We start from the raw sequence: 12,749 nt of genomic DNA, 5'->3' as shown, positions 1-12,749 counted from the left end.
ACCTTAATAATAATAATAATAATAATAATAATAATAATAATAATAATAATAATAATAATAATAATAATATATAATAATACAATAATAAAATAATAATAATAATAATAATAATAATAATAATAATAATAATAATAATAATAATAATAATAATAATGATAATAAAATAATAATAATAATAATAATAATAATAATAATAATAATAATAATAATAATAACAATAATAACAATAATAATAATAATAATAATAATAATAATAATAATAATAATAATAATAATAATAATAATAATAATATATAATAATAATAAAATAATAATAATAATAATAATAATAATAATAATAATAATAATAATAATAATAATAATAATAATAATAATAATAATAATAATAATAATAATAATAATAAGCATATTTATAAAGCGCCTTTCGTCGATAAATTCTTAAATTGAGCTTTATGTAGCGCAATATCCACTAAATGTGCTCAAAGCGCTTTACAAGGGGTCCCTGGTCAACAGCAACATGTATCATGTAGGACGGGACATGACGCCTGTTGGGCGATATTATAATTTTTCGGATAAAGACAACGCTGTTAACGACCAGGTACTCATTTTACACCTGAGTACGGTAAGAGAATGTGAGTAAAGAGCCTTTTCCAAGGACTCAACTATGCGCCGAGCGCGAGGCTCGAACCCAGGACCATATAGCCGCACAGCATCAATATTGTTTATGGGAAAGAGTAGAATCGTTGGGTAGAATAGTTCTGAAACTTACAATATACCAGCAGAGTTGCACCCACAGCGATGTGGACTAGTCTCATAGACGTCATCATGACATAGGGTGGATGATGCTTCTGCCAAGACAGCAAAAAGCAATTTGAACTCAGATGGTGATTCAAATTCAATTACATTTTTATCTCTATTACCTGATTTAGATCAAACACGACGTGCACACGCTTGCAGGTCTTATAATCGAACGCAATAATAGGGTAGAGAAGTCGTAACTTCTTCACATCTTCTAATCTTCCGGTTCCAAACTCTTTGGAAGTGTGTATGTAACCAGTCTCTCGGAGGACAAAGTAAATAATGAATGGGTTCATATTGAATCAAAAGGTGGCATAACTATTTCAGAAGCAAGATCTATAAAGAGATACTATGCGCTTGGCGAAGAAGCTCATAACATTGCCATCCGGAAGTATAAAGGACCAACACACAAAACTTTGTGTATCCATGAGTCCGGTTAATACAGTTCAGTGAGTATTACTCATAAACACGGATGGCAAAAAAACAATAACAAAGACCAGAGTGACGTCATCTTCGTTCTATCAATAGGGCAGAGAAGTCGTGACTTCTTCACATCTTCTAATCTTCCGGTTCCAAACTCATTGGAAGTGTGTATGTAACCAGTCTCTCGGAGGACAAATAATGAATAGGTTTCATATTGAGCTTTATATAGCGCAATATCCACTAAATGTGCTCAAAGCGCTTTACAACATGTAGGACGGGACATGGCGCCTGTTAGGCGATATTACATTTTTTCGGACAGACAACGCTGTTAACGGCCAGGTCCTCATTTTACACCTGAGTACGGTGAGAGAATGTGAGTAAACAGCCTTCTCCAAGGACTCAACTATGCGCCGAGCGCGAGGCTCGAACCCAGGACCTTCCGATCCGAAGAGTGTCATACCACTAGTCCACATAGCCGCACATCGGCTGGCTTTAACATCATTGTAATGGACACTATTTTGCGTTGGTTTAAGAGTATTATATATTAGAACAATGGGGGCAGTGCGGCTCAGCGGTACGGTCTTCGCTTCGTACCCGAAAGGTACCGAGTTCGATCACCCGCCGCTGCGCTGTGTGGCCTTGAGTAAGCCACCCCGCCCTAGCTCAATTTGCGGCGCTGCATTGCGGCTGTCGCCTGGGTTATTCCAGTCTTCCATTGGAATAGACCATAGAGACAAATTTCCCCTACGGGATGAATAAAGGGAAAGATATTTATTTATTTGATTTATTAATGCTTTGGGTTACTAGACCTGAAAATATGAATACGTCGACTAGAACAGATGTCACAAATGTTCATGTCAGACAGACGGGTGACTATTAGTCCAACTGATTATAAGAGTAGACTTGTTATTACGAGTTGACATTTTGCCTTGAATCGAATTGGATGCAGTAGTCTGATATCACGCCGCCCGGCAACGGCGGCCATCTTGGTTCTAAATAAAGAAAATAAATAATTATTTTTTATTCTTCATGCTGGCTAGAACTTTTCATATGCCTTGTGATCAGAATGTGTAAAAGTCAAAACATGATCAAATTTATGGGTGTTTTTTTCTTCTGGATACGCTTTTATGCTCGCCGGAGAATTATTTCATACGGGCGTCCGCCATTGTTCCGATAGTTTAGAGCCAGTGTAAGTTACCATGCGTCATTAGGAAGGAAGTGACGTTACGACTGTTGAAGAGTGCATAACTTTAAAAATTTGAATTAGAACGAATATCTTTACTGTGGAGGGGGGGGGGGGAGGGGGTCCCGATAGCTCACTCGGTAGAACACTGTCTTCACAAGGCAAGGGACTGGGATCAACCCCTAGTGAAGCAGAGCATTTTTATTTTTATTTTTTGACTCCTCTGCCCACTCAGCAGCGATTGGATAGCTGGATAGCAATAACAGCAATAAGGTTCAACAGCCATCACGTCACTTCCCTCGTTTTGCCGTATACAAACTGGTTATAAACTATCGGGACAATGGCGGACGCCATATTATCTCCATCACCGCCCTTATGAATTACTTCTCTGACGAGCATAAAAGTGTATAATAATATAATAATAATAATAAAATAATAATAATAATAATAATAATAATAATAATAATAATAATAATAATAAGATCTTTATTGTCCATAAATATGGCAATTTGTCATTTAGTTACACTTGTTATAATGTTAAACGATAACTAAGATTGAACAGATATTTCACTCCTACTTATTTTCTCTCTCTCTCTCTCTCTCTCTCTCTCTCTCTCTCTTCTCTCTCTCTCTCTCTCTCTCTCTCTCTCTCTCTCTCTCTCTTCTCTCTCTCTCTCTTTCTTTCTTTCACACGTGCGATATACACAACATAAACATATTCATTTCGTTTTCAATTTGTTACGATTGTGGCAATTCGACACCAAAAATTATCATCATTATCAATTGTCAGTTAATCTTACATTAAATAAATTAATCAGTTTAATCAGTCAACGAATCAATCCTTGGTTTTTCTGTACCATATGAAATATTCAAAATTTTTATTGCTGATGGAACGATGATAGAGGGAAGAAAAACACTATAAGTCTGATCATGTTTTGACTTTTATAAATTCTGAGCACATGACATGTGAAAAAGTTCTAGCCAGCATGACGAATAAAAAATTCCGATTTTCGTTGTTTAGAAGCAAGCTGCTGGTTGTTGGGCGGACATGACATCAGACTATTGAATCCTATTGCTTTTGTCATTTCAAGGGAGCAGCGTGACTCAGCGGTACCCGAAAGGTACCGAGTTCAAATACAGGCTGCGACGTATGGCCTTGAGCAAGTCGCCTCGCCCAAGCTCAATATGCGGCGCTGCATTGCGGCTGACGACTGGATTATTCCAGTCTTCCCTTGGAAAAGACCCTACAGACAACTTAATTTCTCCAAAGGGATGAATAAAGGGAATTTTATTTTTTTATTTTTTTATTTATTTATTTATGAGAGTAGGCTTTGTTTCTTAAATCTTGAAAAAATGTAAATGTTGCTGCTCGAAGCTCGAAGAAATAAATAACAATGTGAAATTGAATGTAAGCTTCAATTTAAAATACGAAAACAGATAAAATGGACGTATCGGGTTTCCCCTCTATCAACAAAAAGGATGAATGAAACACTATAAACGATGTTATTCATCTTAACATCACTACCACATTATCTCATTCGTCTGTAGTGTTTCATTCATCCTTTTTTATTGATAAAGGGAAAACCCGAAACGTCGATTTTATCTGTTTTTGTATATTAAATTGAAGCTTACATTCAATTTCACATTGTTATTTATTAAATCTTGAAAAGAAAAATGTTAATTCCATGTTTTTATCCTTTTGATTGTTAACTCAAATTTTCTTCTTCTCATCCGTTCCGACATAATGATACCATAATACCATAATACCATAATACCAGAATAATACCATATTGATACGTTGAACGTGTGAATGGGTGACTAACCTTTGTTCAACTTATCTATTACACGCATCTTTTATTTGTGTCATACCCGTATAAAAACAACACGAGTTTTTGTGTGGCGCAATATCCACCAAACGTGCTCAAAGCGTTATATAAGGAGTCCCAAGCCAACAGCAACACTTAACATAATATAATAATAATAATAATAATAATAATAATAATAATAATAATAATAATAATAATAATAATAATAATAATATTGTTGTAGTTGTTGTTATTATCATTATTATCATCATCATCATCATCATCATCATCATCATCATCATCATCATCATCATCATCATCGTCAGCCTAGAAAAAGAGAGATAAAAGAGACTGGTTCATTAAATGTTAAAACTGGTCAAAATATAAATTGTTGGCATTAGCACCCTGAAATATGGTGGTATCCATTCTCCTCAATAAAACATACAAACTCAACACAAGTCTGATATTCCTGGTTATAAATTCAATTTTCAACATCTCAACCAACCCGACTTAATACCGTTTTGAGGCGAAGGGTCACAATTGAATTCAATCAGACTTTCTTCTTCTTCAGCTAAAAAAAGCCACTACAACAACGTAATGTAATGGGATATTTGTCTATAATTTGTTTTTCAAATTGGCCTTGTCACAGGCGCGCATCTTTGTTTTTGTTTGCTAATTCTGTAATGCATCATTTGTAGACAGCAAGCAGACCATTGAATTACCATCATCATTATTATCATCATCGTCATCATCATCATCATCATCATCATCATCATCATCATCATCATCATCATCATCTTCGTCGTCGTCGTCGTCGTCATCATCATCATCATCATCATCATCATCATCATCATCATAATTGCTTGGGTGCTCGAATTTCTTACGGAGAGAGCACAATATGTTCAATTAGGGCAAAACAAATCTTCCTGTATAACTACAAATACTGGCGCTCCTCAAGGTTGTGTATTGTCCCCTGTATTATTCACAATATACACGAATGACTGTAGAAGTCAAAACCTGAGTGTACCTTTAATAAAGTTTGCAGATGACACCGCTCTTCAAGGCCTCATAACAAATGGCAACGAAGTGGCTTATAGGCAAGAAATTGATAGATTTGTGTCTTGGTGTGATGCCCACCACCTAGAGCTTAACATAAGCAAGACAAAGGAGCTAGTGATTGACTTTAGGAGAGTGAAGGAACCGATAGAACCGTTAAAATTAAAGGACCAATTCGTCCAGCGAGTTCCTCACTACAAATACCTTGGTGTAACGATTGATGACAGGCTCAAGTGGGATGAACACTTGAAAATAATTAGGCATAAGATGTGCAGACGTACATATTTTTTATCAAAACTCTCTCAGTTTAGAATAGATAAAACCCTCTGCACATTATTTTATAGAGCAGTAATCGAAAGTGTTTTGTCATTTTGTATAACAGCTTGGGGAGGCAATTGCTTAGCAGTGGAAAGGAACAAAATAAATTCAAATATTAAAAAATCCATTAAACGCTATATAAATGATGTTGACGATGTAGATCTTTTATACGAGAAATTTTGTATAAATAAAATAACTAAAATATTAAATGACCAGTATCATCCACTAAGACCATCAATTATTATGTCAGAAAGAAGTGGTCGCCCTTTCTCTATTTCAACGAAAACAGAGAGACACCGAAAATCTTTTCTGCCGTCCAGTATTAGGCTTTATAACAACAAGCAATAATCATTTTATATAATTATTTCTCATTTTTACTTTTTAAAAATATAAATATTAATTTATTAATTTATTTGTTTTGCAATCTTTTCAATTTTCAATTTATAGTGACAGTTTTAACTATTTTACAGTGTTGAAATTATTCATATTATAAAGCGCAGCTCTGGTTATAGAGCTGCTCCTTTTTTATATATATACATCCTATTTCCATTGTATTTTTATCTTATGTGTAAATTATAACACGTCTGTACAAAAAATTTCCTTTTTGGGATGCAATAAAGTAGTATTATTATTATTATTATTATTATCATCACAGCCTAGGAAAAGAGAGATAAAAGGGACTGTCAAATAGGGCACAAAAATAGATTCCAAGAGCACACTATCTGTGTCCCTAGTTCGAGATCATCTAACAGTCTCGTCCAGACATCAGCACAGGAAACATGCCCTAACAGAGAGAACGTCATCCTGGTCATGCGCATGCATCTCTCCTTCTCGCTTCCGCCGAAGTGACTCATGTCGCTTTCAAGATAGCCAATCGCCATTTTAAATTCTCCAGTAACGACAAATTGAGCAACAGACGAATACAACACGCTATTTCAACTAACAATATTTACATTTCTAAACTATCTTCATCACCATAAATTAGCAATTGTATTTTAATATTATATTAAATTCTATTTTCGACACTTGTTGTCTACGACCATACTACGTTGAAAATACCGGTTCTCGTCCAATCACCGAAGTCAAGCAACGTCAGGCGTGGTTAGTACTTAGATGGGTGACCGCTTGGGAACCCCACGTGTTGTAGACATCTTTCTTTCTTCTTTTTTTTTTAATTTGCCTTTAATTTATCTATTTTACAATTTTAATACATTTTTAAAAATGTTGTAGTGAAAAGTTTACCAAAACAAATTAACTCACACCCCGCACTTTTGTTATTCTTCAAGCTTTTGATAATGTATTCTATTTCATTATGTTTATATCCCCGTCCAACCATTCATCATAATGAGCAACGTTACTTTTTTCCTCACTTCATTTTCACCCGAACCAAGTGGGGACTGAGTTATGATACAGAAGTGCGCAGTAAAATCACAATCGCCCATGACCAACGCCTTAACTTACACCATGACTAATTTCTCCCTCTTTTTAATTTTATTCCAAAACTGCTTTGGATTACTGCGGCAGAATTAAATCAGATCATCTGCTTGCTGTAGCCTAACTTTATCCTTGTCCGTTTCGTTCGGCCGTCCAGTAGGCTAGTCGTCCAGCAGAAGATAGACGGCCAAAGTTGAAAGTTGACAGGTCATAATTTTATCAGAACTCTTTGATTTTTCCGAGTACGTTTGATCTCAGTGTTTACAATGTCTTACTTCCTGCTTCCCTGCGGCAAGTGTACGGCACAGGGTCTTCGCTACGCATCTCAATGATAATTGGTAATCGGTATTTATTTATGATCTTAACATATCTATTTGGTAAAAAACCTCTAAGAAATTGAGTGTTATTAGGTAGCCTATCCAGGGTTCGCTTTTATCTGCATAATAATCATTACCACTGACTTCCTTTAGCTATCTATATCTTAGTTCTAACGTAAAAAAGTATGAAACTGAAATTGAAACGGCAACGGCACGGTGCAAAAACAAGCAAGAAAATTTAGTTTTAGAAAGTAAAGAAAAAATGCAAGCGATCCCCCCCAAAAAAACAGTCCTACTCGACTAAGTGTCGAACTTCAGACGTGCTACCATTACACCACAAAGGTTACCGATAGTTGGGACAGTTTTAATTCCTACCTTCTTCACAAGGGTACGGGGGGGTTTTTTACGCTGACTGTGAATCTGCTAACCCCTTCGCCTTCGCCTTCTCTTGCATCTCTAGTAGATACAACAAATTAAAGTATTGAACACAAGAGGGCGAAGACAATTTGAGCAACTCCATTTTTATTTTTGAAAATATCAAATTGAGAGACTAGGGAGCAGGCATCGGTGTAAAATAAAGATCTAATCAAGTGTGTATGATGATATAAATATGAAATGGCGCGTTAAAAATGATAAAAATGGCAACATTCCTTTTGATTGCAAGAAAGAATTCAGGTAACAGAAAAACAAGTTGGCTAACTTTTAGCCTTGGAACACTTTAAACCATCCGTGCCATCAGGCCATGGTCTCCGTGTAGTCAAAGCAAATTATTAGCCGCAGGGACCTTGCTCCTTTACCAATGCCAAGAGTAGAATATGGAGACAGTCACCACCAGATTCTTGTCAGATCACTTTAAGTTTAAAGTCAACCAATTTTAAAACAACTAATGCAGGGCTGCCAATTTTATGTCAAACAAGCATTTTTGTATCGCTGTGATTATATGCCAGGCAATGTCTGTCTTTGATTATACACAGATGCCTTTTTGAAACTGCTCTTTTTAACATTTGTTCACTGTCGAGAATATAAAAACTTTTGCTAATGCACATAGTAATAAGTAAAGTTAATACAACATCAACAAAAGGATAAAATTACCCAAACAACAAATCAGTCGAGGATTAGTAGATTACTACTCGAGCATGGAAATCTCGAACAAGTCGGGACCGGGCCTATTTGTTCGAGATTTCCATGTTGAGTAATTTACAGAGGATGTGAGGATGGTATATATGTGGGTGGTCTTGATAAAAGTCATATTATAAAAATAACTCTCCGTTATTGTGAACTCTATCAAGAGTCGATAGTGAGACAATTCAATTTCCTTTTCTCAGCCATCTTTTGAAATTATGAAGAGAGTTTTCACTTGTGTTGCATTTAGTGCGTCTTGTCTTGTTCAATTACAGAAATGAAATGACAATTCTCACTGCGTGTGCTTGATAATAAGACAAAGAAACAACAAATGATCAGAAATTATTTTTTTTAAATTTTAAAATGAACATTCAAAAAACAATTTTAAGAAATTCATGCTCAGAAACCAAACAAGGCCAAGTCCTGACCAAAGCAAGAAAAGAAAAGACTACCTTGCTCAAAGACAGAACAATTAATCATTTTTTAAAAAAAAAGGGGGGGGGGGGGGGAGAGGATCTAGTTTTGTGGAAGTCTTATAATAAAATATAGTATTTTATATGTGGAAGACAGGAAAATAGTAGGTTAGCAGTCGGTCAAGGAATGGACAACACCTAGGATTTGTCCACAAAATGAAGAAACCGCTGACTATCATCAATATCTCCAAAATAGTGGTTAGAATAAACAAATTATTGAAACAAAAGAAGATCAATATTGTTTACAGGTTGGTAGTTAGTGAAATTTTTAATTGGGTGGACTACGCAGAGGCTCCTACCCTTCCGCTTTTCGCTGAATCATTCCTCTTAATTGGTCTACATTTCGCGACTCCTCTTTCAAGGCAAAAATTCCGCTTTTCAATCAAGAAAAATAATTTTAAAATGTTAGCTATGGTTTATTTCCTCATCATCCTCTATGGTCATTCAACACACATTTTGTGTGTCTGAGTATTCCCTTCATAGTCTGTGCAGTTGATGTCAGATAATATTACATTTTAGGGAGGGGGTGGGAGGAGTCAATGACCGAAGTATTATTATTATTGTTGGCTCCACAATGTGAGGTAAATGACCTAGTAATATTATATGTTGGCTCCAATCGGTAGTATTATTGAGTAGGCTTCTTTCCCTATTTAATTTTAGCCCTGTGTATTTGTGTGTGTGTATGTATGTATGTGTGTGTGTGTGTATGTGTTTGTGCATGCGCCGGCATGGGCATTTGTTTGATTAGGTGTGTGTTGGGGGGGGGGGGGGGGCCTGACAAGGTTAAAACCAACCATTTAATGATTTGCTCTGAGACTGCCAGGGCCTGTGTCCTCTATTATTATTTGACCCCCTTTTTAGTCTTTAAACAATTTGCAGTTTTGTAGACATTTTATAGTATATCATTTGAGGACTTTGGATTGTCTATTACATTATCTGCAGCAAATCATGTCGTAGTTAATATTAGTAAGTTTATTCCGCTTTTTGGTCTCAAATTCCGCTTTTTATGTACTATGATTCCTCTTTGGGGCTATTGGGGGTAGGAGCCTCTGACTACGGACTGATCTGCTAATTAACAAGTTTCTTACTGGTTGAAAAAAATTTGTAAAAAAAAAAAAAAAAAAAGGTTAATTCCAGTTTGGCGTTTTCAGTTCCAAATTCAAAAACTTGCATTTCGTTGATGCCATTTGCCTTTTTAAAAAGTTGGATTTGGCATTTGAGCACTGTTTATTTTCATTTTGTGTTAAATATTACTTGATATTATCGGATTGGGACACAAATTACCACTGGCATTTTTTTCTGATTATTTGGCTTTTTTCACGACAAGTTGGCATTTTGCATAAAATTTTATCTGATTGTAACATTTCATTTTCTAAATATTCTCATGTCAACTTTGTCTTGTAAAACGCCATTGAACACGCTAGGTGGAAATAGATGCTTTATAAATTTTATTTATATTTATATTATATCTAACAGGGCAGGTCTGCACTACCAAAAATAAACTTTATTTAACTCGTTTTATTTCAGGCTTCCTTTCCATTCATTCATTGACATAAAGATCATAACCAAGCATACGTCATGGCATTCAAATGGGAATCTCTAAAGCCTATGCCAACGAAGAGAGTATTCGCTTCCACCGTATTCCATGAAGATAACTTGTATGTCATCGGTGGCTGTGATGAGAGAGGAATTCCTCTTGACTGTTTTGAAATGTACAATAGTAAACAAAAGAGATGGCACCGTTTACAAAATATGCCAACAAAGAGAGCTGCGCCTGCCGTAGCTGCTGTTGGGAATAAGATAGTAGCAGTAGCAGGTGTGTCCGAGCATCAAAAGCCTTTGGATGTCATTGAGATTTACGATATCAGTGAGAAGAAATGGACGAGTGGTGGTGCACTTGAGAAAAAGTTGCTGGGTATATCGTGTGTTGTTAAAGGTTAGTTTTGATTTGATTTTAATTTGTATGATGTTGTATAGCTTGTGTTTGAATCATTTAAAGGTAGTGATTAATTTTGCTCTGACCTGATATTATATCTTATTTTTTTCACCAAGAGATCAGCAGCAGCAGCAGCAAAGTTTCATACTTCAAGAAAGTCTATCACCTCACCACTGTCACTGCTCTGTTGGTGAAAGTGGTCAAGTTCACAGTTGTTTCCATAATACGAGAAATAATGATTTGAAAGAATTTTAGTTTCGTCATTGAATAAGTAATTTATCGTGTTTTAAGTGTGGACATTAACTTTAACTGTGACCAATTGGTACATATCTATTATAAAAATCATCATGAATGCCTTGAAACCTGTGTATTGATTGAGATAAGGTCATGAAACTTTGATAACCAAGCATTTATTAGTTATGGTATGGTAATATTCTAGGTGCATTAATTGGCTTATTATGTCAATTATAAAAGATTTGAAATTACTGATTAATCATTGATCTGCTTTCAGATGATTAAGTTCACGTTGATTTGTACAGTAAAGAATATGACTGCAAATTTGGTGTCAGTATCAGTACAAGGATGTTGCACCTGGTTATCTTTTTAAAATTACATTTAAATTGAGCTTTTATATAGCGCAACATCCGCTAAACGTGCTCAAAGCACTTTACAATGGGTTCCTGGCCAACAGCAACAATTAACATGTAGGACATATGACACCTGTTAGGCGATATTACATTTTTTGTTTTGGACAGAGGCAACGCTGTTAACGGCCAGGTACTCATTTTACAAGTATGGTGAGAGAATATGAGTAAAGAGCCTTTTACAAGGACTCAACTATGCGCCGAGCGTGAGGCTGAAACCCAGGACCTTCCAATCCGAAAGCGAGTGTCATACCACTGGACCGCATAGCCGCACATCTTTATGTACATGATGGTCTGTGTATGTATGTGTGCATTTCTTCCTTGATTTTTAACATTTTAATTTATTTAGGATTGGCTTGTATGCTTTAGTGAACCTATGTCTATTCTGGAATGATAAAAATTTACCTTAATTTTTTTTTTCCCCTCCTTACAGATGATAAAGTGTACTTGATGGGTGGAATGGCAGAGGACACAAATCCAAGAGATTTATTTGCCGAATTAGATCTAGAGACCAACTGCTGTCAAGCCATGCCACCCCTCATCACTCCTAGATATGCCACATTTGCCTTTCTCGTTCACGACAAGATTTATCTTCTAGGTAAACATATAAATGAACTTTTATCTAACACAATATCCGCTAGACATGATCAAAGAGCTTTACAAGGGGTCCCTAGCCAACAGCAACATTTAACTCTTAAATGTGTCGTAAGTGCCCTAAAACCATTAAAAACAAAAAGAACAAAACCAAAAAAAAACTAGTTTGTCCTGATCATCAATTAATCCAACTACATTGAAAAGTGATATTGCTTTTTTTTTTGGGGGGGGGGGGGAGTGGCAGAGTGGCCTAGGCATTGCACTGTGATCCCCGGAAAGTCCCAGGTTCGAGCCCCGCTTCAGACACTTCCGTTTTTTTTCTTCGGCAAGATTATTTAACCCCAATTTGCTTACTTGGACAACATGGGTGATTCCTGTTGACATCAGACATCCTGTTTGATGGATTATCTATATTCCTTCATGGAATGCCTAGGCGACGGGATCTTATGGTGCCGTTGCGAAAGGGCGTAATTTGATTTAAATTGCTTTTATAAGGAAATGAAGATGTATAGAATTAAAATATTTATTTGAAGAAAATACAAAATGATGCCAATTTTATAAAACATTTTTACTACACTAAACTACTAATCTAGTTTTTAAAATTGAAGGTGTCATGCAAGATGATGGGCCAGAGGTTGAATTGGTG

At 35.6% G+C, this 12,749-nt stretch overlaps 1 protein-coding gene and 1 non-coding gene across 2 annotated transcripts in view; both read left to right on the top strand.

Moving 5' to 3' along the window:
- The first annotated feature begins 6,614 nt into the window (after positions 1-6,614).
- Positions 6,615-6,733, top strand: LOC144975997 (5S ribosomal RNA). The gene has a single exon (XR_013646015.1). It is a non-coding gene; the product is annotated as a 5S ribosomal RNA (ribosomal RNA).
- A 553-nt stretch (positions 6,734-7,286) lies between these two features.
- The window catches only part of LOC144975963 (kelch domain-containing protein 8A-like), a 9,598-nt gene continuing 4,135 nt past the window's right edge, over positions 7,287-12,749 (top strand). The window contains exons 1-3 of the mRNA XM_078920203.1: positions 7,287-7,355; positions 10,457-10,865; positions 11,943-12,107. Of these exons, the coding sequence (XP_078776329.1) occupies positions 10,508-10,865; positions 11,943-12,107 (523 nt within the window). The 5' untranslated portion in view covers positions 7,287-7,355; positions 10,457-10,507. The remainder of the gene's footprint in view (positions 7,356-10,456; positions 10,866-11,942; positions 12,108-12,749) is intronic.

Source organism: Berghia stephanieae, chromosome 6, assembly GCF_034508935.2.
Source record: "Berghia stephanieae isolate SIO BIC M18660-M18661 chromosome 6, UCSD_Bste_1.3, whole genome shotgun sequence".
NCBI classification, from domain to species: domain Eukaryota; kingdom Metazoa; phylum Mollusca; class Gastropoda; order Nudibranchia; family Aeolidiidae; genus Berghia; species Berghia stephanieae.
Note: the sequence above shows the minus strand (reverse complement) of the source record. Positions and strands in the feature narration are given on the sequence as shown.